This window comes from Chiroxiphia lanceolata, chromosome 5, assembly GCF_009829145.1.
Source record: "Chiroxiphia lanceolata isolate bChiLan1 chromosome 5, bChiLan1.pri, whole genome shotgun sequence".
NCBI lineage: Eukaryota > Metazoa > Chordata > Aves > Passeriformes > Pipridae > Chiroxiphia > Chiroxiphia lanceolata.
In genome coordinates this window covers 410,060-432,043 of record NC_045641.1, presented here as the reverse complement: position 1 = coordinate 432,043, position 21,984 = coordinate 410,060, and the positions used below count along the sequence as shown (strand labels likewise).

At 63.2% G+C, this 21,984-nt stretch overlaps 1 protein-coding gene across 6 annotated transcripts in view; it reads left to right on the top strand.

The window, feature by feature from the left end:
- The window catches only part of SBF1 (SET binding factor 1), a 62,177-nt gene that overhangs the window by 25,697 nt on the left and 14,496 nt on the right, over positions 1-21,984 (top strand). For 3 of the 6 annotated variants that reach the window (XM_032688081.1, XM_032688080.1, XM_032688078.1), the window contains exons 2-23: positions 2,357-2,442; positions 6,384-6,521; positions 6,972-7,106; positions 8,179-8,289; positions 10,198-10,221; positions 11,303-11,408; positions 11,810-11,942; positions 13,052-13,160; positions 13,862-13,975; positions 14,564-14,641; positions 15,092-15,205; positions 16,195-16,323; positions 16,639-16,737; positions 17,428-17,632; positions 17,904-18,016; positions 18,554-18,703; positions 18,810-18,878; positions 19,405-19,563; positions 19,925-20,184; positions 20,901-21,073; positions 21,178-21,251; positions 21,351-21,546. In XM_032688081.1, coding sequence (XP_032543972.1) covers positions 2,357-2,442; positions 6,384-6,521; positions 6,972-7,106; positions 8,179-8,289; positions 10,198-10,221; positions 11,303-11,408; positions 11,810-11,942; positions 13,052-13,160; positions 13,862-13,975; positions 14,564-14,641; positions 15,092-15,205; positions 16,195-16,323; positions 16,639-16,737; positions 17,428-17,632; positions 17,904-18,016; positions 18,554-18,703; positions 18,810-18,878; positions 19,405-19,563; positions 19,925-20,184; positions 20,901-21,073; positions 21,178-21,251; positions 21,351-21,546 — 2,775 coding nt within the window. The remainder of the gene's footprint in view (positions 1-2,356; positions 2,443-6,383; positions 6,522-6,971; positions 7,107-8,178; positions 8,290-10,197; positions 10,222-11,302; positions 11,409-11,809; positions 11,943-13,051; positions 13,161-13,861; positions 13,976-14,563; positions 14,642-15,091; positions 15,206-16,194; positions 16,324-16,638; positions 16,738-17,427; positions 17,633-17,903; positions 18,017-18,553; positions 18,704-18,809; positions 18,879-19,404; positions 19,564-19,924; positions 20,185-20,900; positions 21,074-21,177; positions 21,252-21,350; positions 21,547-21,984) is intronic. The other 3 variants (XM_032688084.1, XM_032688082.1, XM_032688079.1) reach the window with 1 other exon arrangement.

Sequence of the window (21,984 nt, the reverse complement as noted above, 5' to 3'; positions counted from 1 at the left end):
CTGGGCCGGTGGGAGGTGTCCCTGCCCATGGCAGGGGTGGCACTGGATGGTCTCTAAGGTCCCTTTCCCACCCAACCCATTCCATGCCTCTGGGGTCTTGTATCTGTTTCCCCTGTGCCCGTGGATGTGCCAGCGGAGCCGCGTGCGCTCGTGGCAGGACTGGGGTGAGCTGATGTGGAGGGCACAGCTTGGAGCCATCAGAGCCATAGTCCTGACCCGTGGATCTAAAGGGATTTTCCTGACGGGAGCTTGAGCCGGGCCCTTGGCCCCGGGAGCAGGAGCCCTTGCCCAGGGTGTGAGGAGCAGGGCTGTGGTGTGGGAGCGCACGGGGCTGTGGTGTGGGAGCACGAGGCTGCGGGTCTGGTTAACCCCGTCCCTGTCTCTGTGTCTGCCCAGCTTGGCTCTGGCCTTTCCATTTTGGGCCTTGGGCTATAAATGGCACCTTTCCTGCTGCCCTGTCCTGCTAAATCCAGCTGTGGCTGCCGGGCGGGAGCGGGGCCCTGGGGACGCGGCCGCGCTCCCAAAATAACCCTTTGGGGCTGCGCTGCTCCTGTTCCCGGCCCCAAGGGCTGTTCCCTGGCCAGGACCCGGCTCCCAAATCCAGCAGGCGTGGGAGAGGCCCTGGGTGGTCCCCTGGATGATGCAGTGGATGTGATAATCCCTCAGCAGCTCTGGAAGGGGCTGGAGTAGCCGCCCTTTCTCCTTCATGGGCTGCCTGTGTTCATGGCTGTGCCAGAATCCTCGGGATCTCTGATCCCCAGCTTGATCCATGAGCAGTGTCATCGCTGGGAGGACGTGTCCAGTGTGGAAGTGCCTCCCCAGCCTGGCAGCTCCTGGAGGTGGCTCAGCTGTCACCTCAGGCTGTCCAAGGAGCTTCTGCCCCTGGAGCCCTTTCCATGCTGTCTGGGCCCACTCCGTTGGGAAACAGCAGGATTTAGTGTTTGGGTCGGTGTGGGCTGGGGGGCAGGTGAGGGTGGGAGTGCTCCCAGTGCTCCCAGTGCTCCCAGTGCTCCCTGCACAGCGTGGCACCACAAAGCCATGGGGCAGCAGGAGCTGCAGGGAAGCCAAAGGCAAAGCCGAGGACAGGATGAGGTTGTTTGGGAAAGGCCGAGTGCCAGGCTGGAGATAAGGAGCAGGGAATTGCCGCTGGACCCGGGGTGTGTGATCCCTGTCGGGTGTGTGATCCCTGTCATGTGATCCCTGTTGGGGTGTGTGATCCCTGTCGGGTGTGTGATCCCTGTCGGGTGTGTGATCCCTGTCCATGTGTGTGATCCCTGTCGAGGTGTGTGATCCCTGTCGAGGTGTGTGATCCCTGTCAGGTGTGTGATCCCTGTCCATGTGTGTGATCCCTGTTGGGGTGTGTGATCCCTGTCCATGTGTGTGATCCCTGTCAGGGTGTGTGATCCCTGTCCATGTGTGTGATCCCTGTCCATGTGTGTGATCCCTGTCCATGTGTGTGATCCCTGTCAGGGTGTGTGATCCCTGTCCATGTGTGTGATCCCTGTTGGGGTGTGTGATCCCTGTCAGGTGTGTGATCCCTGTTGGGGGGTGTGTATGATCCCTGTCCATGTGTGTGATCCCTGTTGGGGTGTGTGATCCCTGTCAGGTGTGTGATCCCTGTTGGGGTGTGTGTGTGATCCCTGTCCATGTATGTGATCCCTGTTGGGGGGTGTGTGTGATCCCTGTCCATGTGTGTGATCCCTGTCCATGTGCGTGATTCCTGTCAGGTGTGTGATCCCTGTTGGGGTGTGTGATCCCTGTCAGGTGTGTGATTCCTGTTGGGGGGTGTGTGTGATCCCTGTCAGGTGTGTGATCCCTGTCCGTGTGTGTGATCCCTGTCAGGTGTGTGATCCCTGTGGGGTGTGTGATCCCTGTCCGTGTGTGTGATCCCTGTCCATGTGTGTGATCCCTGTCAGGTGTGTGATCCCTGTCAGGGTGTTTGATTCCTGTTGGGGGGTGTGTGTGATCCCTGTCAGGTGTCTGATCCCTGTTGGTGTCACGAGGGAGGAGGCCTGGCCTGGAACGTGACCGGAGGTGCTGCCCCGCGGCCCTCGTGCTCCTCAGATAACACACCTGGAGCTGTTTGCTCCCGGATCCCTTGGAACTGCCGCCATTCCCTGCTGGGGTGGGCAGTGCCACCGTGCCTGTGGGATGAGCTGGGGTCTCTCCTGTGCTGCCTGTGTCCGTGGAGGGCTGAGGTGGTGCTGGAACATCCCAGTGCTGCTTCCAGCCTGGCATTCCTGGAGGTGGCTGTGCCAACGGGGGTTCCTGCTGCCTGCTCTCTAATCCCAGTGTTGCTTCCAGCCTGGCATTCCCGGGGGCTGGCACTCCTCTAATCCCTCTCTTGTCTCTACAGGGAGCGGGGATGGACAGGGACAGATCCTCCAGCGCTTCCCGGAGAAGGACTGGGAGGACAACCCCTTCCCACAGGGCATCGAGCTGGTGAGTCACTGTCCCTGGGGACCCTGGGGTGACACCGGGGTGGGTGACACGGGGACACATCCCACAGGGTCTGATGGGGGGAGGGGTTCCCACCTGCCCCCAGTGCAGCTCCAGCTCCAGAACACTCTGGAAACAGTGGGATCCAGCGTGCTGGCTCCTCTCCCTGCCTCTGTGCTCCCCTTCCTCCTCCGGGATCAGCTGCTGGGGGTGCTGGAATGTTTCCTGGAGGAGCCAGGGATGCAGCCTCAGGAGCGTGGTCAGGCCTTTCCCTGTGCCTTGCCCCTTCCAAGCAGGGGGAATCCCGAGGAGCTGCTGGGGCCTGGATCCCTCCCAGTGCTCCGGACACAGTCACCAGCTGTCACCAGAGTCCTTTGGGATCAGCTCAGTGCCAGGTCGTTCCCAGAACGTGGCACACCCAGCTGGATGTGGTGCTTCATGGGATCCTCCAAACCAGGAGAGTGGGATTGTTCCCCTTGGTTGCTAAATTGGAATGGAAGCTCTTCCCAAGTCCTGTGCTGTGCCCTGGTGCTCTGAGGACCCCAAGGGAGAGGAGCTGGAGCTCCACTGCCAGCGACAGGACAGACCCCAGACTGAGCCCCCCCGGGGGCTGCTCCGCTCCTCTCTGCACTTTGTGGAATCATGGAATCATTTAGGTTGGAAAATCCCTCTGGGCCCATTGAGTCCAGCAGTCCCCCTGCAGTGCCAAGGCCACCAGTGACCCCTGTCCCCAAGTGCCACATCCCCAGGGTTTTGAAATCTCTCCAGGGTGGGAACTCCCTCCCTGCCCTGGGCAGCTGTGCCAGGGCTGGACAGCTTCCCGTTGGCACTGGGATCAGTGGGAGCAACTGGCTCCTCTTCCCACTGGGATTGACAGTGTCCAGCCCCTCTTTCCATCGCGTGTTCCCCAAAACTCCAGCACGATTCCGGAGTTTTCTGGGCTGTTTTGTGTGAGGCAAAAATACACATTATTCTTCTGGTCCGAGTTTCCTGGTGTCTGCAGGGACTTGGGAACGGTCCCAAACAGGAGGAAAGCTGCTTTTTTCCCAGGGGTCAAACCGTCCAGCCAAAAAATCCCTGGAATTTAAACAATTGGAGCCCTGTCCTGTTGGGAGCCAGGGGTGGCTCCAGGGCTTCCCACAAGCTCTCCGAGGTGTCCCGGGGGAGCAGCACGCGGGGCTGAGCCGAGGGCAGCTCCCGAAAATCCGAGGGAGCCCATCGTGGGGGATTGGGTGGGACGTGACATTGCGGTCGCAGCTGGTTCTTTTTAGCAGCTTTTTTGGGGAGAAAAGGCTTTCTGGGGTGTCAGGGAGCTGCAATTTGTAGCTTCTGGCCTTGCGCGGCGCCCGACAGCAATTCCAAACAGAAACATCTCGTGTTGACGGAGCCGGTTCCTCTGGGGACACACACAGGATGTGGCCGTGTCCCTGCCACAGCTCCTCCCTCCCTGCCCAGAGCTCTCTCCTCCAGAGCCCCTGGAGCTGCCTGGAGTGGGCATTCCCAGGGGAGCAGCGGGAGAACCGAGGGATCCTGGTGGCAGTGGCTGCCCCGGCCCCGAGCGAGGTGTGCGATGGGAGCGGAGATTCCTGTAAATCCGGGGCCTCCGTGTGCTCCAGGGAGGGTCAGGGCCATTCCCACTCTCCCTTCTGGATCCTTCCCGTGGTGCTGGGCCTCCTGTCCTTCCATGCCGTGATCCCACAGCTCTGCCTGACATGGCACAGGATTTTCCGTGTCCTGGGGCGGCTCTGGGGTGGTTTTGGCACCCACTGGGTGCGCCCAGGCCTCCAGATCTGTTCCACCTCTGGCAGCACAACCAAGCCAGCATTCCAGACATCCAGCTTCCAGTGCCTAAGGGAGCTCTAAGAGAGCTGGAGAGGGACTTTGGATAAGAACCTGGAGGGACTGTGGCTGCCCCATCCCTGGAAGCGTTCCAGGCTGGGTGGGATGGGGCTTGGAGCAACTTGGACTAGTGGAAGGTGTCCACGTGGAAGGGGATGAGCTTTGAGGTGTGGATGTGACTCAATCTGTTGGACTTGGTGAAATTCCCTTTTAATTGTGTGTCATGTTTTTTGCTGAAGCTGGAAAATACTTAAGGTTTTGGAAAATTATTGAGGGGAAGAGGAGACAGGGAAGTAGTGGATTCCCCATCCCTGGAGGAATTTAAAAGCCATGTAGATGTGGCACTTGGCTGGGAGGGTGGGGAGGCCCTGGCACAGGGTGCCCAGAGAAGCTGTGGCTGCCCCTGGATCCCTGGAAGTGTCCAAGGCCAGGCTGGATGGGGCTGGAGCAACCTGGGCTGGTGGAAGGTGTCCCTGCCCATGGCAGAGGTGGCACTGGATGGGCTTTAAGGTCCCTTCCCACCCAGACTGTGCTGGGACTCTGTGATCTGTGACCCAACAGCAAATTCCTGGGGGGCAGCAGCTCCGTGGGCTTTGGGCTCCTCATTCCTGCGATGCCCAGGAGATGTTTGTGCTGAGCTGGGAGCTCGTGGTGGAGCCCAGTGAGGGGGGAACTGTTGTGTGGGGACAGTGACACCGTGTGCTCACCCCCGTGGCTGCTGAGCCAAACCTTCCTGCGGCAGGAGCACCGGGATGGAGAGCTCCCAGACATGGGTTTACAGGGGCACCCCTGGCAGAGCCTGGGAAGCAGTTTCTGGGGTGCCTTTGCCTGCCCTCCCATCCTGGGTGTCTGGGTAGATCCAAACTCCTGCCCCGTGGCCAGTGTCCAGCTCTTACCAGGGAGGAGAGGAGGTTCCATGTGCACCATGAGCACAGGGAGTGGTGAACAGCTGGAAAACTCACCAGGTGGGAACTTGGGTTCCTGAGGGTCTGGGCTGGGGCAGTGACTCCTCGTGTGTTGGGCCCCGTGGCCGGTCTGGCCCTGGTGCCACCTCGTTCTTGTCCTCGGGTTTGCTCAAGTCCCTTGTCCTCAGCATGGCCCCGGAAGGAGCCGAGCTGTCCCGCGCCCAGGGAGCTCCCAGCACTGCCGGGAATTTTCCACAGGGCTGAGGAAATGCGGAAAAACCCCTCGAGACTTGGAAACCTGGGGGAGTCCTGGGGCCGCTGGCTGGAATTACCCCCGGCCCTGGGAGGGGGTTTGGGAAGTCCCAGTGGCAGGTCCAGCGGGGTTGGGAGGTGGTGGCACAGCCAAGGGCAGTGTGTGCCCAGGGGAGCAGTGCCACCTCCTGGAGCCACCCCGGTGCCCATGTCCTGTGTGTGCCCAGGGGAGCGGTGCCACCTCCTGGAGCCACCCCGGTGCCCATGTCCTGCGTGTCCCCAGCAGTGCAGGATCACCTTTCCTTCCTGACCTTGTGGTGCCAACGTGTGGTTGCCTGGCACCGTGGTGGGCTGGAGTTGTGCAGAGCCTGGGGGGCTCAGTGCCTTGGTAGGCCTGGGGGTCTGTGCAGAGCCTGGGGGACCGTGCAGAGTTGGGGGGCTTGGTGCCAGGGGGGCTGCAGAGCTGTGCAGAGCCCAGCAGGTGAGGGGGACTCAGTGCCAGGTGCCAGCAGCCCCTGGCCCAGCCAAGCCCCTCACAGCCCCTGTGCTGGGGTTCCTGTGGTTGTGGGCAGGGTGCCCATCCTGGCCGAGGTCTCCCATCACCCTTTCTTCCCGCTTGGGTTTCTCCAGGCAGCTCCAGCTGTCCCTACAGAGAGGAGGGGATGGCACTGGCCCTGGGAGGGGGTTTGGGAAGTCCCAGAAGCCGGTCCAGGGTGTTGGGAGGGTGTCTGAGGTGCAGTGAGTGAGGGGAGGGGGGCTCTGCCCGGTGCTCTCCCCATTCCCAGATCACGGAGCTGCCCTTCCCTGCAATGTGGTGCCACACCGAGCTCCCTGTTCCCGGGATCCAGGGCCGGTGGGGTTGGGGTTTGCTCTCACCCCCTCCAGGGGTGCAGGGGTTGAGGGGCAGTGGTTGGCAGCCCCTCTGACCCCAGCCCTCCTTCCCCACAGTTCTGCCAGCCCAGCGGCTGGCAGCTCTTCCCGGAGAGGAATCCCCCCACCTTCTTCGTGGCCGTGCTGACCGACATCAACTCGGAGCGGCACTACTGCGCCTGCTTCACCTTCTGGGAGGCCGTGGAGAGCCCGCAGGTGCTGGGGGCACTGGGATGGGGGCAGCAGTGCTGGGGGGAGGCATCCCACTGCCACTGGCCCTGGCCAGTGGTTCCTGCCTTCCCTGTGCCACAGGAATCCGGGGATGGGTGGGAGTGGTGGGCAGCAGCACTGGTAGAGAAGCATCGGGCTTCCATTGGCTCTGGCCAGTGGTTCCTGCCTTCCCTGTGCCACAGGAAGCTGGGGGTGGGTGGGAAGGGTGGTCAGCAGCACTGGGGGAAGCATCCAGCTGCATTTAGCTCTGGCCAGTGGTTCCTGCCTTCCCTGTGCCAGGGGGATCCGTGGCTGGGTGGGAAGGGGGGTCAGCAGCAGAAAAGCAGTGGTTCCTGACTTCCCTGTGCCGGAGGAATCTGGACCCTGGCTCTGGGATCTTGGGAGAGGGAAGAGCACCCTTTAACCCCGTGCCCTGGCTGGTGTGTGTCTCCCCAGCCCCAGAGCCACCCCAGGAATGGTGAGGGCGAGGAGGGGGAGGAGGAGCCGTCGTCTCCCGTCCAACCTGCCCAGCTCTTCGCTCCCAAGAGCCTGGTGCTGGTGTCCCGGCTGGACCACGCCGAAGTGTTCAGGGTGAGTCCGGGATGGGGGAACCGGGATCCTGCTCGGGGAGCAGTGCTGGGAAAGGCTTCCTGACTCTGGGAGTGAGGGCTGCAGGAACAGCCTGGCACAGCACCCGTGGGAGCGAGGCCTGTTCCCATCCTGCCCTTTGCATCCGGAGCCGGGCCCAGTTGTGCTGACCCTGAACGGCCACGGGACACGGAGCCAGGGCCCCCCCGTGCCAGCTGGACCCACCTGGTTCATGGAACACAGGGAGGAACAGCCTGTTCCTGCAGAGTGTTGGTCTCTGCCAGCTGTGTTTGTGTGAAGGTGCTGCATTGTGTGCCTGGGAAGGGTTTGGGAGGGCTGGGGCTGGGAGCTGGGCTGTATCCATGGGGATGGGGCTGGGAGAGCTGGGGGGGTTCACCTGGAGAAGAGAAGGCTCCAAGGAGAGCTGAGAGCCCCTTCCAGGGCCTAAAGGGGCTCCAGGAGAGCTGGAGAGGGACCTGGGACAAGGCATGGAGGGACAGGCCAAGGAGGAATGGCTTCCCAGTGCCAGAGGGCAGGGTTGGATGGGATATTGGGAAGGAATTGCTGGCTGGGAGGGTGGGCAGGCCCTGGCCCAGGTTGCCCAGAGAAGCTGTGGAAGGAACCTACAGCAACCACCCAGGGCTGACCAGAGTCAAAGTGTGTTGTCAGGGGCATTGCCCAGATTTTGGGAACCTCGGCCAACCCTGCTGGGAAAGGGTCTCCTGCCCATCCCTTCCTTGGAGTATTTGTAGACTGGGAGTGCTGGGGGGCTGGAGAGCCCAGGTGTTCCCAGCCACTCTGCTCATGGAGCTGTGGGAAGCCCCTGCTGCTCCAAGGGGGTCAGTGTGGGGATGGGGATGTGCTGCTGACTGGAAGCAAACAGAGCCTGTGCCGAATATCCCATCCCTGTGGACGAGGAGGAGGAAGACCTGGAGCACTGCACCTGGGATTGGCAATCCCAGGGTGTGTTTGGCTGGGGACAAGCCCTGGGAGCCCCTCCAGGGGATGGGGTACCACGCTGGAGGGTCTCCCCAGCTCCCAGCCCTGCTCATCTGTGCCCTGCTCCCCCCTCCAGAACAGCCTGGGGTTGATCTACACCATCTACGTGGACGGGCTGAGCGTGTCCTTGGAGAACGTCATCGGGAACCTCCTCACCTGCACCATCCCCATCACGGGGGGAGCACAGGTGGGTGTCCTGCCCCTCCCTCTCCCTCTCCCTCCCTCTCTGTGCCCTTCCCTCTCCCTCTCCATGCTCTTCCCTCTCCCTCTCCATGCTCTGCCCCCTCAGCAGCTCTGTCAGAGCCAGGCCTGGGGTCCTGCTCAGCTGGGCTCTGGGTTTGCTGTGCTGGGTGAGCTGAGTGGGACCCGTGGGCAGGGCCTGGCTCCGTGCCCTGCTGCCTTCCCAAGTGCTTTGGAGCACAAACACCAAATTTCCGTGACGTGGAGCCGCTCAGCTGAGCAGGTCCTGCTGCTTGGCTGCACTGCACTTCCCATCCCAGCCAGTGGTCCTGGCTCCTGCTCCCTTGGGAAGGAGACCGGGGGCTCCACCACCAGCTGACGTGGGTGCTGCTCCGTCTGTGCAAACACAGTCCATGGGCCGTGGTCACTCCTGCACTCCTGGCTCCAGTTGCCCGGAGAGCTGCTCGGGGCCGAGTGGTCACGGGCCATCTGTGAGAGCAGGGCTGGGGCAGCTGCAGGGACACGGGCCAGGGAGGGCCAGTGATGCCAGACGGGCAGCCTGCAGCTCTCCTCGGAGCACTGGGCTGTTCCTGGGCCTGGGCCTGTGCCCGTGCCTGGTCCTGTGCCCATGCCTGGCCGGCGTCTCTGCTGGACAGGGCCTGTGCCCAGAGCTGAGGCCATCACACCCCCTGCCCCTCTCAGAGCCGAGTGTCCCTCCAGCAGCCTCCTCCTGCTCCAGGCAGCCCAGCTGGGCTCAGCAGATGGGACAGGGGGGGTCAGCTGAAGCTGCCTTGGGGATGGCACAGAGGGAGAGCCCAGCTGGACCCCCTGGCAGGTGATTGGGGACAGCAGCGCGATGCCCTGGGGCTTTCCTGCCATGGTGACACCTCAAATGTCACCAGGGAGGTGTGCTTGTCTCCCCTTTCAGCTGAGCTCCTCTTCCTCCAGCACAAAGTGACATTAATTATCCCACATCCAAGTGGGGGAGTCTTGGCAAGGCTGGAACAGCACCAGAGTGCACTGGGACAGCACCAGAGGGCACTGGGACAGCACCATGGGGCACTGGGACAGCACCAGAGTGCACTGGGGCAGCAGCAGAGGGCACTGGGACAGCACCATGGGGCACTGGGATGACACCAGAGGGCACTGGGACAGCACCACAGGGCACTGGGACAGCACCAGAGGGCATTGGGACAGCACCACAGACCCCCAGTGCCTCCAGACAGGGGTCTCCTTCCCCCTGTGCCCGTGACCCTGAGGGGGGTGTCCTTCCTGCCCCCGTGTCTGAGCAGGTTTTTGGGCAGGAGCCCCTGGAGCTGCCGTAGGTTTGGGGCTCCCTCTGAGCAACCAGAGCGCTGCAGATCCCGGGAGAGCCCGGCACTGCTCCCGGTGTCTGCAGAGAGGGATGGAGCCAGGACTGTCCAGTTCTCCGGAGAGGAGAGCGGGGTGCTGCCCACTGCCAGGGCACAGGGGCTGTGCCAGGCACCCTGGGTTTGCAATCCAATCCCGTGGGATCTGCCCGGATCCGGTTCCTCCCCGGCGGGACGAGGAGGGCTGGCCGGAGCAGGGCGGCTTCTGCAGCCGCTGTGGCTCGCTGGGTTTGGCTCAGATCCATCCCCCCAGCTGGGGCAGGACCGCTCTGTGCTGTGGGAACAGGGACTGTGTGACAGGGGGGACAGTTTGGTGGCACTTCCCTTCCCTTCCCGTGCTTTACCCGTTCTCCTGCCGTGTCCAAGGCTCTTTCCCAGTGCTGTAGCCATGGCTTTCACTCCATGTCTGTGTTTGTGTATGTGGGCTCCTCTCTGAGCATTGTCCCTGCTCGTGGCTGTCTCTGCCCGTGTCCGTGTCCCCCTTGTCCGGTTGTCCCTTGTCCGTGTGTCCTAACTGACTGTGCTCTCTGTCTGTCCCACCTCAGCCTGACGCGGACGACGAAGCAGCGGTACGAACTTCTTTTCTTTCCCACATTTCTTTCCCACATTTCTTTCCCACCTTGGGGTCTGTCCCCTCGTTAACAGCCTCTCTGTTAATTGCTCTGAGTGTGGCCCACCCAGGCCCGTGTCCTGGTGGTCTCAGGGCACCCTGGGGTGTCTGTGTCCGTGTGTGTCCCGGGACGTGTCCCTGGGCTCCGGGAAGGGGCTGCATTCCTGGCTGGCTCATCTGCCTCTCTGTGTGTTCTGGGGGTTGTGAAAGCTGGGCTGGAGGAGCAGGTCAGGGGTCTGGCTCTGCTCGGCCATGGCCCCGTCCAACACTGGATTTTGGGGCTGTTCCTGGTGGGATCTGGGAGCTCTTGTGGCTGCGGGGAGGTGGCGAAACCTGCTATTGCGGGAGTGTGTTCCCTGGAGAGGTGTGGAAAAAGGAGGAGAAGGGCCAGAGCTCCGCTCCTGCCCCAGCCCCTGCAGCCTCGAGGGAGCCTTGGGATGTGTAAGCGTCCCTGTGCCAACTGGGAATGGGTTCAGTCTGGGAATGATAAGCGGTGTTGGGGAAGAAGCAATGAGCCTGTGCCCCATCTGTCTGTCCCTTCACCGGGAGGCAGCAGGGCCTGCTCCTGCTGCCAGAGAGACTGTGGAGCTGGAGCTGCTCCTTGGTACAGCAGGGCTGGGTTGGCACAGACAGGGGAACTGCTCCCCTTGGGTCCAAGGGCCTGGAGAGCCCCCGTGGCTCTGGAGAGCTCTGGAGTCCTGGGGAGCCGTAGTGTCCCACATCCCCGTGCGGATCTGGGGACTGCCGGGATGTCACTGGTGCTGGCCAGGAATATTGGAACAGGTGCCCTTCCTCCCCTCAGCCCGTGGACCCAGTCAAACACCCAAGGGGTTCAGTGGCATCATCCTCTTCCTTCTTTCCTCTTCCTTCTTCCCTCTTTTCTCTTCCCTCTTCCCGCAGCAGCCGTGCTCCAGCCGTGCTGGGGGCGGGGGCTGTGCCAGGGGTGCCCTGTCCCCTGCACCGGGGGGGTTTGGCTGCCCCTGCCTTGCCCTCGTGCCATCCGGGGTGATCCCGGTGACCGGGTGTGTGTTCCCTTGCAGAGGACGATCTCCCTGGGGGCAGGGGACAGGCAGGTGATCCAGACTCCCATCAACGACTCGCTCCCCGTCAGCAGCTGCAGCGTGGCCCTGCTGTTCCGCCAGCTCGGTGAGACCCGTCCCCACCCTGCCATGACCTCGGGGTCCCTGCAGGTCATTCCCACCTGGCTTGTGGCTCCAGAGCCTCCCCGGACCCTTTCCCAGGGGGGTGGGATGCGGGGCAGGAGTCATGAGGAGCAGCCTGGGTGCAGGAGGAGAACCCAGAGCTGGTGTTGGCCTTGTGCCTCCCAGTAAAGGACTGGGGCAGCCCGGGAGCAGTGGGAGCATCTCTGGGAAGAGGGACTTCCCTGGGTGACCCGGGAGTGGCTCTTTGGGGGATGCTGAGCTCCTCTCTCGGGCAGGGTGTGGGGATGGGGAGTGGTCTCCAGCCCTGGGGGGCGGGTCAGGGGTCTCTGGAGGGGTGCAGGAGGGGTCCCCCCGTTTCTGAGTGCCCTCCCGTGCCCTGCCCAGGCATCACCAACGTGCTGTTCCTGTTCTGCGCGGCGCTGACCGAGCACAAGATCCTGTTCCTCTCCAGCAGTTACCAGAGGCTGACAGACGCCTGCCGGGCTCTCCTGGCTCTCATGTTCCCCCTCAAGTACAGGTGAGGGGTCCCTGAGCCCCCGACCCTCCACCCTGTGCCAGCTCTCCTGCCTCCCAGTGTGACTGGGCAGTCTCCCAGCCCTGCCTCCCTCCTCTCCAGGCAGGATGGGCTGAGCTGGGAAATGTTTTCCCTGGTGACCAGGGACAGCACCCAGGGAAGGGCTGGAGCTGTGCCAGGGCAGGGTCAGGCTGGATCTCAGGGAAAGGTTCTTCCCCCAGAGGGTGGTTGGGCACTGACCAGGCTCCCAGGGAATGGGCACAGCACCAAGGCTGCCAGAGCTCCAGGAGGGTTTGGACAACACTCTCAGGGACAGGGTGGGATTGTTGGGGTATCTGTGCAGGGCCAGGAGTTGGATCAATGATCCCTGTGGGTCCCTTCCAGCCCAGGATATTCCGTGATTCCATAAGCAGGAGTGAGGTGTTCCCAGCAGTGTCCCCAGCCCTGTTCCTGGCTGGGGCAGCTCTTGGCAGAGGGAGACAATCCCATCAGAGCATGGGATGTGATCCAGGGCTGTGCAATCACTGCATGGTGCACATGGGAGAGGCCAGAGGTGCTTCTGCCTCCAGAATCCATCCCTTTCCCTTGTCTCAGTGGGATCATATCATAGAATTATGGAATCGTGGAGTCCCAGGAGGGTTTGAGTGGGAAGGGGACCTTAAAGCCCATCCAGTGCCACCCCTGCCATGGGCAGGGACACCTTCCACTAGCCCAGGTTGCTCCAGCCTGGTCTTGGACACTTCCAGGGATCCAGGGGCAGCCACAGCTTCTCTGGGCAACCTGGGCCAGGGCCTGCCCACCCTCCCAGCCAGCAATTCCTTCCCAATATCCCATCTCACCCTGCCCTCTGGCACTGGGAAGCCATTCCCCCTTGTTCTGGCCTTGTCCAGAGTCCCTCTCCATAACACTTCCAGGGATGGGGTGACCACAGCTCCTCTGGGCAAGTGTCCACGAGCCTTCAGGAGCCGTGGGCAGGTGCTGCCCGAGGGACTGGGAGTGCCAGGGGCAGCCTGGGCACACATCCCCCCCTCTGGAGCCGGGATGGGGGCTGGTGCTGGGTGTGGGTGCAGAGCAGGGCCCAGGGGCTGCACTGAGGCTCTCTCTGGTTGCAGTTTCACCTACGTGCCCATCCTGCCTGCCCAGCTCCTGGAGGTGCTGAGCACCCCCACCCCCTTCATCATCGGGGTCCACTCCATCTTCCAGTCGGAGACGCAGGAGCTGGTGAGACACCGTGTTCCCTGTCCCCTGTTCCCTGTTCCCTGTTCCCTGTGCCAGGGGAGGGCTGGGCAGGAGCGGGGGGGGGGACAGCGGGGTTGGGGGACATCAGGCGTCATCCTCGGAGTGCCCGGGGCCACAGACTCTGTGTGCTCAGCTGGGACATCCAGGTGTCCTCATGAGCCCAGTGGGAATGGCTGGGTCCAGTGGGAATGGCTGGGTCCAGTGGGGATGGCTGGATTCAATGGGGATGGCTGGGTCCAGTGGGAATGGCTGGATCCAATGGGAATGGCTGGGTCCAGTGGGGATGGCTGGATCCAGTGGGGATGGCTGGGTCCAGTGGGGATGGCTGGATCCAGTGGGGATGGCTGGATCCAGTGGGGATGGCTGGGTCCAGTGGGGATGGCTGGGTCCAGTGGGGATGGCTGGATCCAGTGGGGATGGCTGGATCCAGTGGGGATGGCTGGGTCCAGTGGGGATGGCTGGATCCAGTGGGGATGGCTGGATCCAGTGGGGATGGCTGGGTCCAGTGGGGATGGCTGGGTCCAGTGGGGATGGCTGGGTCCAGTGGGGATGACTGGATCCAGTGGGAATGGCTGGGCCCCATGGGAATGGCTGGGCCCCACGGGGATGGCTGGGTCCAGTGGGACCTGTGGGCTGTGGGGTTGGGAAGCCAGGCCTCATCCCACCCTGTGCTGCCCTTCCAGCTGGATGTGGTGATCGCGGATCTGGATGGTGGGACCGTGAATGTTCCCGAGTGTGTCCACATCTCCCTGCTCCCCGAGCCCCTGCTCCAGCAGACCCGGGAAGCCCTTTCCATGGTAGGTGCTGCAGCATTCCCTCCATCCCTGAGGTGCTAAAACCCTGGGAATGACACACGTGTCCAGGGAGCTGGGAATGGAGCTGGGGCTCCTCAGAGAGCAGGGTCCACTCCTTGGGCTCCTCCTGATCCTGTCACAGGGACCATTCCCAATCCTGATCCGATGGCTCTGATGTGCAGCAGTGCCAGAGAGCCTCCTTTGCCAAAGGTTTCTGGGAATGGGAATGCTGGCTCCCAGCCCGTGGGCAGGAAGCAGCTGTGGCCCTGCAGCCCTTCTGGCTGTTCCTGTGTTCCCTGTGTGTGCCCAGGGCACTGTGCCCAGCAAACGCTGCAGCTCCAGCTCCTCAGCCCAGGGCACTGGGGAGGAAGGTCTCCCTGGCAGGGCCAGAGGGGCTCCCCCTTCCCTGGGACCCCCACTCTGCCAGCAGTGCTTCCCAAGGAAGGGTCAGACCGTGAGGCTTCCCGTGTCTGATCCCTGATGGTTTGTCTCCAAACCCCTCAGTGCTTTTCCAGGGGGACTGTGGGGTCTCTGGGGAACACTCCTTGGCTTTTCTGGCCGGGAAAGAAGCTGTGTGTGTTCCCTGGGCAGGTCCTGGACCCGGAGCTGGAGGTGGCTGATCTCGCCTTCCTCCCTTCCACCATTTCCGCCTCTTCCCTCAAGATGCAGGTGAGTGGAGCGGGGACCCCTCGTGGGGAGGCCATTCCTGATGGACACCCTGTCTGCCGGGCACCATTCCAGGCCTGTCTCCATCTCGATGTCACTGGCACTGCCCGGGCACCGAGGGCACTGCTCCGAGCCCTGGTTGGAGCCTGCAGTGCCCGTGGGTTCATGGCTGGGCTGGAGGCAGATGTGGAATGTTTGGGCCCTTCAGCAAACCCTGGGGCTGTGAGAGCCCCTTCTCCTCCCTGTGCAGCATCCGGGGGGCAGAGCAGTGAATCCAGGCTGCTGTGCCCCTTTTTCCCTGGAATCCCTGATGTGTTTCCTGCCCTGACCCAATGGCTTGATCCCCTCCCCTCGGCACTGGGGGGAAACTCCTGCCCCGGGAGCCGCCTCATCCACACCCTGTCCCACCTCGCCATGACCACTCCACGAGCAGGGTGTCCTTCCCTTTCCCAGGACAAGGAGATCCGAGCCGTGTTCCTGCGCCTGTTTGCTCAGCTGCTGCAGGGCTATCGCTGGTGCCTGCACATCATCCGCATCCACCCCGAGCCCGTCATCCGCTTCCACAAGGTGTGTGCGGGGCCTGTTCCAGGGGCAGGGCTGGGATGAGTTGGGCTGTGACAGCTGAATCCAAAAAACAATTCTGGGTTTCCAGCCCCGACATCCTTCCCGGGCCCACCTGCATCCCGTGTTTGTCCTTGAGCCTCCCGAGGTCTCTTGGATCGGGCAGCGCTTCCCTGGTCGTGCCCCCAAGTGCTCGGATGCTCCATGGCCATGTCCCTGCTCCTGCAGCCAGGGCAGCTCCCAGGCTCAGGGAGGAGGGAGCCCAGGCCTGGAGCTGGGGTTTTATTGAGACCTTGGCATTGGGGAGAGGACCCCTGGAATCCTGGGGCAGTTCTGGGCCCTCAGACAGGAGAGACCTGGAGGGGCTGGAGCGTGTGCAGGGAAGGGAAGGAAGCTGGGAAGGGTCTGGAGCAGCAGGAGGGGCTGAGGGAGCTGGGGGGGCTCAGCCTGGAGCAAAGGAGGCTCAGGGGGGACCTTCTGGCTCTGCAAGTCCCTGCCAGGAGGGGGGAGCCGGGGGGGGTCGGGCTCTGCGGCCAGGGAACAAGGGACAGGCCAAGGGGAAACGGCCTCAGGCTGGGCCAGGGGAGGCTCAGGTTGGGGCTGAGGAGGAATTTGTTGCTGGAAAGGGTGGTGAGACCTTGGCAGGGGCTGCCCAGGGAGGTTTGGAGTGCCCATCCCTGGAGGTGTCCCAGGAAGGCCTGGTCGTGGCACTCAGTACTCTGGGCTGTTCCTGTACCCCTGAATTCCTGTATCCCTGTGCCCATGTCCCTGTGCCCTTGTGTCCCTGTGTCTTGTGTCCTGTCTCTGCACACTGAGGTGACACTGGTGCTCTTCCCTTGCCACCCGTGTCCTGCTGCTGCAGGCCAGAGGTTCAGGTTTCCGTGCAGACCCTGTCCCCGTGCCCAGCTGGGACAGGGCAGGAGGTGGCACCTTCCGGGGTGTGTGTCCTTGGCTCCGTGTCCCCTCTGCTGACAGCACACGCTCTCCCCCTGCAGGCAGCGTTCCTGGGGCAGCGGGGGCTGACGGAGGACGATTTCCTGACCAAGGTGTTGGAGGGCATGGCCTTCGCCGGCTTCGTCACCGAGCGCGGGGCCCCGTACCGGCCCATCGACCTGTTCGACGAGGTGAGCGGGGCCCCTTCCCGGCCACCCCGGAGCCCCGATGGGATCTGCTGGGACCCTGGGGGCACACGGGGCTGTGGGAAGGGCTCCCCTCAGCTCCTGGGGGCACACGGGGCTGTGGGAAGGGCTCCCCTCAGCTCCTGGGGGCACACGGGGCTGTGGGAAGGGCTCCCCTCAGCTCCTGGGGGCACACGGGGCTGTGGGAAGGGCTCCCCTCAGCTCCTGGGGGCACACGGGGCTGTGGGAAGGGCTCCCCTCAGCTCCTGGGGGCACATGGGGCTGTGGGAAGGGCTCCCCTCAGCTCCGCCTCGTCCCCAGCTCGTGGCGTACGAGGTGAAGCGCATGCGGGCCGAGGAGGGGAACAAGCAGAAGATCCTGCGGCACATCAAGGAGCTGGCGGAGAAGCTGTACAAAAACGTGAGTCCTGCAGCCCCCAGGGCAGCACTGGGAAGGTGCTGGGAGGGTACAGGGTAGGGAAACCCTGGGTCACAGCACTGGTCGCTCTCTCCTCCCTCCGTAAGCTCTTGGGGCATGACCCTCTCCCCCTCTGCACTGTGACCCTGGTGTGAGCTGCTCCCAGGAGAGGGACTCCCTGGCTTTATAGAATCCCAGAATCCCAGAATCCCTGAAGTTAGAAAAGCCCTCTCAGCCCATGGATCCACCCTGGGCCCCATCCCCACCTTGGCCCCCAGCCCAGAGCACTGAGTGCCACGGCCAGGCCTTCCTGGGACACCTCCAGGGATGGGCACTCCAAACCTCCCTGGGCAGCCCCTGCCAAGGCCTCACCACCCTTTCCACCAACAAATTCCTCCTCAGCCCCAACCTGACCCTCCCCTGGCACAACTTGAGGTGTCCAGTGGCACTTGGCCAGCACAGGTCACCTGCCCATGGCACCCTCGGCTGTCTGGGATGGAGCTCCTGAGCAGGGCTTGGCTCTCTGTCCGTGGGGCTGGGCAGCAGGTCCTACTGGCACTGCAGGTTCCTGGGGGCTGTAGAATCCCGCTGGGAGCAGTGGAGGTGGCTGAGGGACACCTCGCTGGGGCTCCCACGCGGGGAGAGGACGTGCTGTGTCCTCAGGCCTGAAAGGAGCTGTCCTTGCCTTGGCAGGAGAACCCCTACCCCGCAGTGACCATGCACAAGGTGCAGAAGCCCACGGAAGGTTGTCACCTGCGGCTCCACCAGAAGCCCTTTCCCCGGCTGGACGAGGGGACGGTGCAGTGGATCATCGACCAGGCCACGGCCAAACTGCAGACGGCCCCTCCGGCCGTGAAGGCCGAGAAGAAGTGCATGGTGCCATCAGGGCCCCCCATCGGTACGTGTGGGTGCTGGGAGGGACAGAGGGACCCTCCTTGGCGTGTCCGAGGGGCCGTGGCAGCAAAACGTGGAGGAGCAGCAGCACCATCCTCCTTAACTCCTGCCCCTCGGGCTGCTCAGAGCGCCCTGGGGTCTGTCAGCACCCTGAGGGGGCACACCCCGGGGTCTCTTGGAGCCCAGACCCTGCCCACAGGGAGCAGGGGGGCACCATGTCCCCCCCCGGGGGTGCAGGTCCTGCCCTGACTGGACTGACGGGATTCTCTTCCCAGCTGCCATCCTGGAGCGCAACGGCAACGCCCTGGCCAACAGCGCCCGGCGCCTGGAGGTGGTCAGGAACTGCATCTCCTACGTCTTCGAGAACAAGATGCTGGAGGCCAAAAAGGTGGGGGGGGTCCTGAGGCTGGGGGGAGGAGAGGGGCGGGTTGCTCTCCTCCGTGGCAGCGTGAGGAGGACATTCCCTGCCCGTGTCCACATCTTTGCTGGTCGGCTTATGTTCATGGAATCATGGAATGCCATGAGGTTGGAAAAGCCCTCGGAGCCCATCGAGTCCAACCATCCCCCAGCTCTGCCAAGGCCACCACTGACCCATATCCCCAAGTGCCACATCCACAGGGCTTTAAAATCCCTCCAGGGATGGGGACTCCCTGGCAGCTGTGCCAGGGCTGGACAGCCCTTTCCAGGAAGGAATTTTCCCCAATATCCAACCTGACCCTCCCCTGGCCCAGCTTGAGGTCGTTTCCCCTTGTCCTGTCCCTTGTTCCCTGGGAGCAGAACCCGACCCCCCCTCAGTAATAGAACCATGGGGTCACTGAGGTTGGAAAATCCCTCTGGGACCTTCGAATCCGACCGTTCCCCAGCACTGCCAAGGCCACCACTGCCCCATGTCGTGTTCCCCCCTGAGCCTGCCCGTGTCCCACAGCTGTTCCCGGCGGTGCTGCGTGCCATGAAGGGCCGGGCCGCCCGGCACTGCCTCACCCAGGAGCTCAACCTGCACGTGCAGCAGAACCGGGCGGTGCTGGACCACCAGCAGTTCGACTTCGTCATCCGCATGATGAACTGCTGCCTGCAGGTGGGACGGGGCTGGCGGGAGCTGCTGCTCCCTCCTGGGAGCGGGGCCAGGCCTGGGAGTGGGGTCCTGGTCCCAGATCCCCCGTCACCCCCGCTCCCTTCCCCAGGACTGCACGGCCATGGACGAACACGGGATCGCCGCCGCGCTCCTGCCGCTGGTCACCGCCTTCTGCAGGGTGAGCTGGGTCAGGGCCCGGCACCTCAGAGTCCCTGGAGAGGGCAGAGGCTGAGGGTGGAAGGGCAGAGGGCCAGGGGGTTGTCCCGTCAGGGCTTCTCAGAGCACAGCTCCTGCCCAAACCTTCCAGCCCCTCACGGGCTCCCGGGGTGGCTGGAACACCTGTGGGAAGGGCACTGCTCTGGAATGCCAGCTTCATCTGTTGCTCTGGAATGTCAGCTTCATCTGTTGCTCTGGAATTCCAGCTTCATCTGTTGCTCTGGAATTCCAGCTTCATCTGTCCGTCAGGGCGGGCCGGGATGAGGTTCTACCTCCTGTAAAACAGTGGCACTGAGGGCTCTGGGTGGGCACTGAGCTGGAGAAGAGTTTTCAAGGAATCCTGGAGGAGCTCTGATGCAGACGTTCCCCCTGCCTGCCCAAGGACTGGGGGCTGTCCCAGCAGGTGGCTAGAGCAGGGATTGCCAGGGAGCAGAGCCTGGCACAAAGGCCACGTTTGTATGGGCCTTTTCCACCTTCTCCATCCACAGAAACTGAGCCCGGGCATCACACAGTTTGCCTACAGCTGCGTGCAGGAGCACGTGGTGTGGACCAACATCCAGTTCTGGGAGGCCATGTTCTACTGCGACGTGCAGAACCACATCCGGGCCCTGTACCTGGACAGCAGCGAGGAGAACCACGCGGAGGAGGTGAGGAGACCGTGACCGAGTCTGGGACGATGAGCAGCTCTTCACAGAGCTCTGCAAGCTGATCGTGGAATCGTGGAATGGCTTGGGTGGGAAGGGACCTTAAAGCCCCTTCCATCCCATGGGCAGGGACACCTTCCACTAGCCCAGGTTGCTCCAAACCCCGTCCAGCCTGGCCTTGGACACTTCCAGGGATCCAGGAGCAGCCACAGATGGTCTGTGCTAGTTGCCTGTTCTGGGCAACCTGCTCAGATGAGAATCAGGGACCTCATCCTGGTTCTGGGAGATTCCTGTGGGAACAGTGGGGTGAAGGCGGGTGGATCTGTCCATGCCAACAACCAACACCTCCCTCCAACCCCTTCAGGAGAGCATGGAGGAGCCCCAGGAAGCCAAGTCCGCCCTGGAGATCGCGTCGGAGCAGCTGCGGCTCTGGCCCACCATGAGCCGGGAGAAGCAGCAGGAGCTGATCCAGAAGGAGGAGAGCACCGTGTTCAGCCAGGCCATCCACTACGCCAACCGCATGAGCTACCTGCTCCTGCCCCTGGACACCAGCAAGAACCGGCTGCTCCGCAGCTCCGGCCTGGGGGACGTCGAGAGCGTCAGCAACAGCTTCGTCACCAACAGGTGAGGGGACACACGGGGGGACACCCGTGATGGGGACGGCAGCTCCTGGGGCACCCCGGTCAGTCACTGCCCTCGGGACACGGGAGATGTCCCTGCTCGCTGCAGGGAGGTTGGACCAGGTGGACTTCAAAGGTCCCTTCCGACCCCAGCCATGCTGGGATCCCAGGATTCTGTCAGGATTGAGGCAGGTTGTGGTGCCCAGGGGGTTTCTGGGAGTGGGAGCTCTCCTGTGTTCCTGTCAGGAGTGGGAGTTTTCCTAGATCCATACCAGGAGTGGGAGTTTTTCTAGATCCATATCAGGAGTGGGAGCTCTCCTGGATCCATATGAGGAGTGGGAGCTCTCCTGTGTTCCTATGAGGACTGGGAGCTCTTCTGGGTCCATATGAGGACTGGGAGCTTTCTTGTGTCCTATGAGGACTGGGAGCTCTTCTGGGTCCATATCAGGAGTGGGAGCTCTCCTGTGTTCCTATGAGGACTGGGAGCTCTTCTGGGTCCATATGAGGACTGGGAGCTTTCCTGTGTTCCTATCAGGACTGGGAGCTGTCCTGGGTCTGTATCAGGAGTGGGAGCTCTGCTGGAGCTCTCCTGCATTCCTACGAGGAGTGGGATCTCTTCTGGGATCCCACCAGGAGTGGAACCTCCCTGGAGCTGCTCCCAGCCCGGGTTGCAGCCAGGCAGGGCTGTTCCAGGTTGACCCTTCCCTGCTCCCCGGGCAGCATCGCCGGGAGCGTGGCCGAGAGCTACGACACCGAGAGCGGCTTCGAGGACGCCGAGAGCTCCGACGTGGCCAACTACGTGGTGAGGTTCATCAACCGCTTCGTGGACAAGGTGTGCACCGAGAGCGGCGTCACCAACGAGCACCTCAAGGGGCTGCACGTCATGATCCCAGGTGGGGACGCCGGGGGTGGGCACGGGGGTCCCGTGGGGAGCAGTGGAGGGCACGGGGTGGGCAGGGCAGGGCTCTGCTCCGGCCTCACCCCCTGCATGTCACAGACATTGTGCAGATGCACATCGAGACCCTGGACGCCGTGCACAGGGAGAGCAAGAGGCTTCCTCCCATCCAGAAGGTATGGGGGTCCCCCTGGGACGGGGCTGGAGCCGTGGGGGGCTGCGGAGACCCCCCTCCCGTGCTCCTCGGGGGCTGAACTCCCCATTGTCCCCCCCAGCCGAAGCTGCTGCGCCCCAACCTGCTGGTGGGGGAGGAGTGTGTGATGGAGGGGCTGCGCGTGTGCCTCATGCCCGACGGGCGCGAGGAGGCTGCCGGGGGCAGCATCGGGGGGCCGCCCCTGCTCCCCGCCGAGGGAGCCATCTTCCTCACCACCTACAGGATCATCTTCAAGGGAACCCCCACCGACCCGCTGGGTGAGGGGATGGGGCACCGCGGCCTCGGGGGGCAGCGGGGATCCCTGGGGAACAGGGGGATGGTTGGGGATCCCTGGGGAACAGCGGGATGGTTGGGGATCCCTGGGGAACAGTGAGAAGGTTGGGGATCCCTGGGGAACAGGGGGATGGTTGGGGATCTCTGGGGAACAGGGGGATGGTTGGGGATCCCTGGGGAGCAGCGGGATGGTTGAGGATCCCTGGGGAACAGTGAGATGGTTGGGGATCCCTGGGGAACAGGGGGATGGTTGAGGATCCCTGGGGAACAGTGAGATGGTTGGGGATCCCTGGGGAACAGGGGGATGGTTGGGGATCCCTGGGGAGCAATGGGATGGTTGGGGATCCCTGGGGAGCAATGGGATGGTTGGGGATCCCTGGGGAACAGTGGGATGGTTGAGGATCCCTGGGGAACAGTGGGAT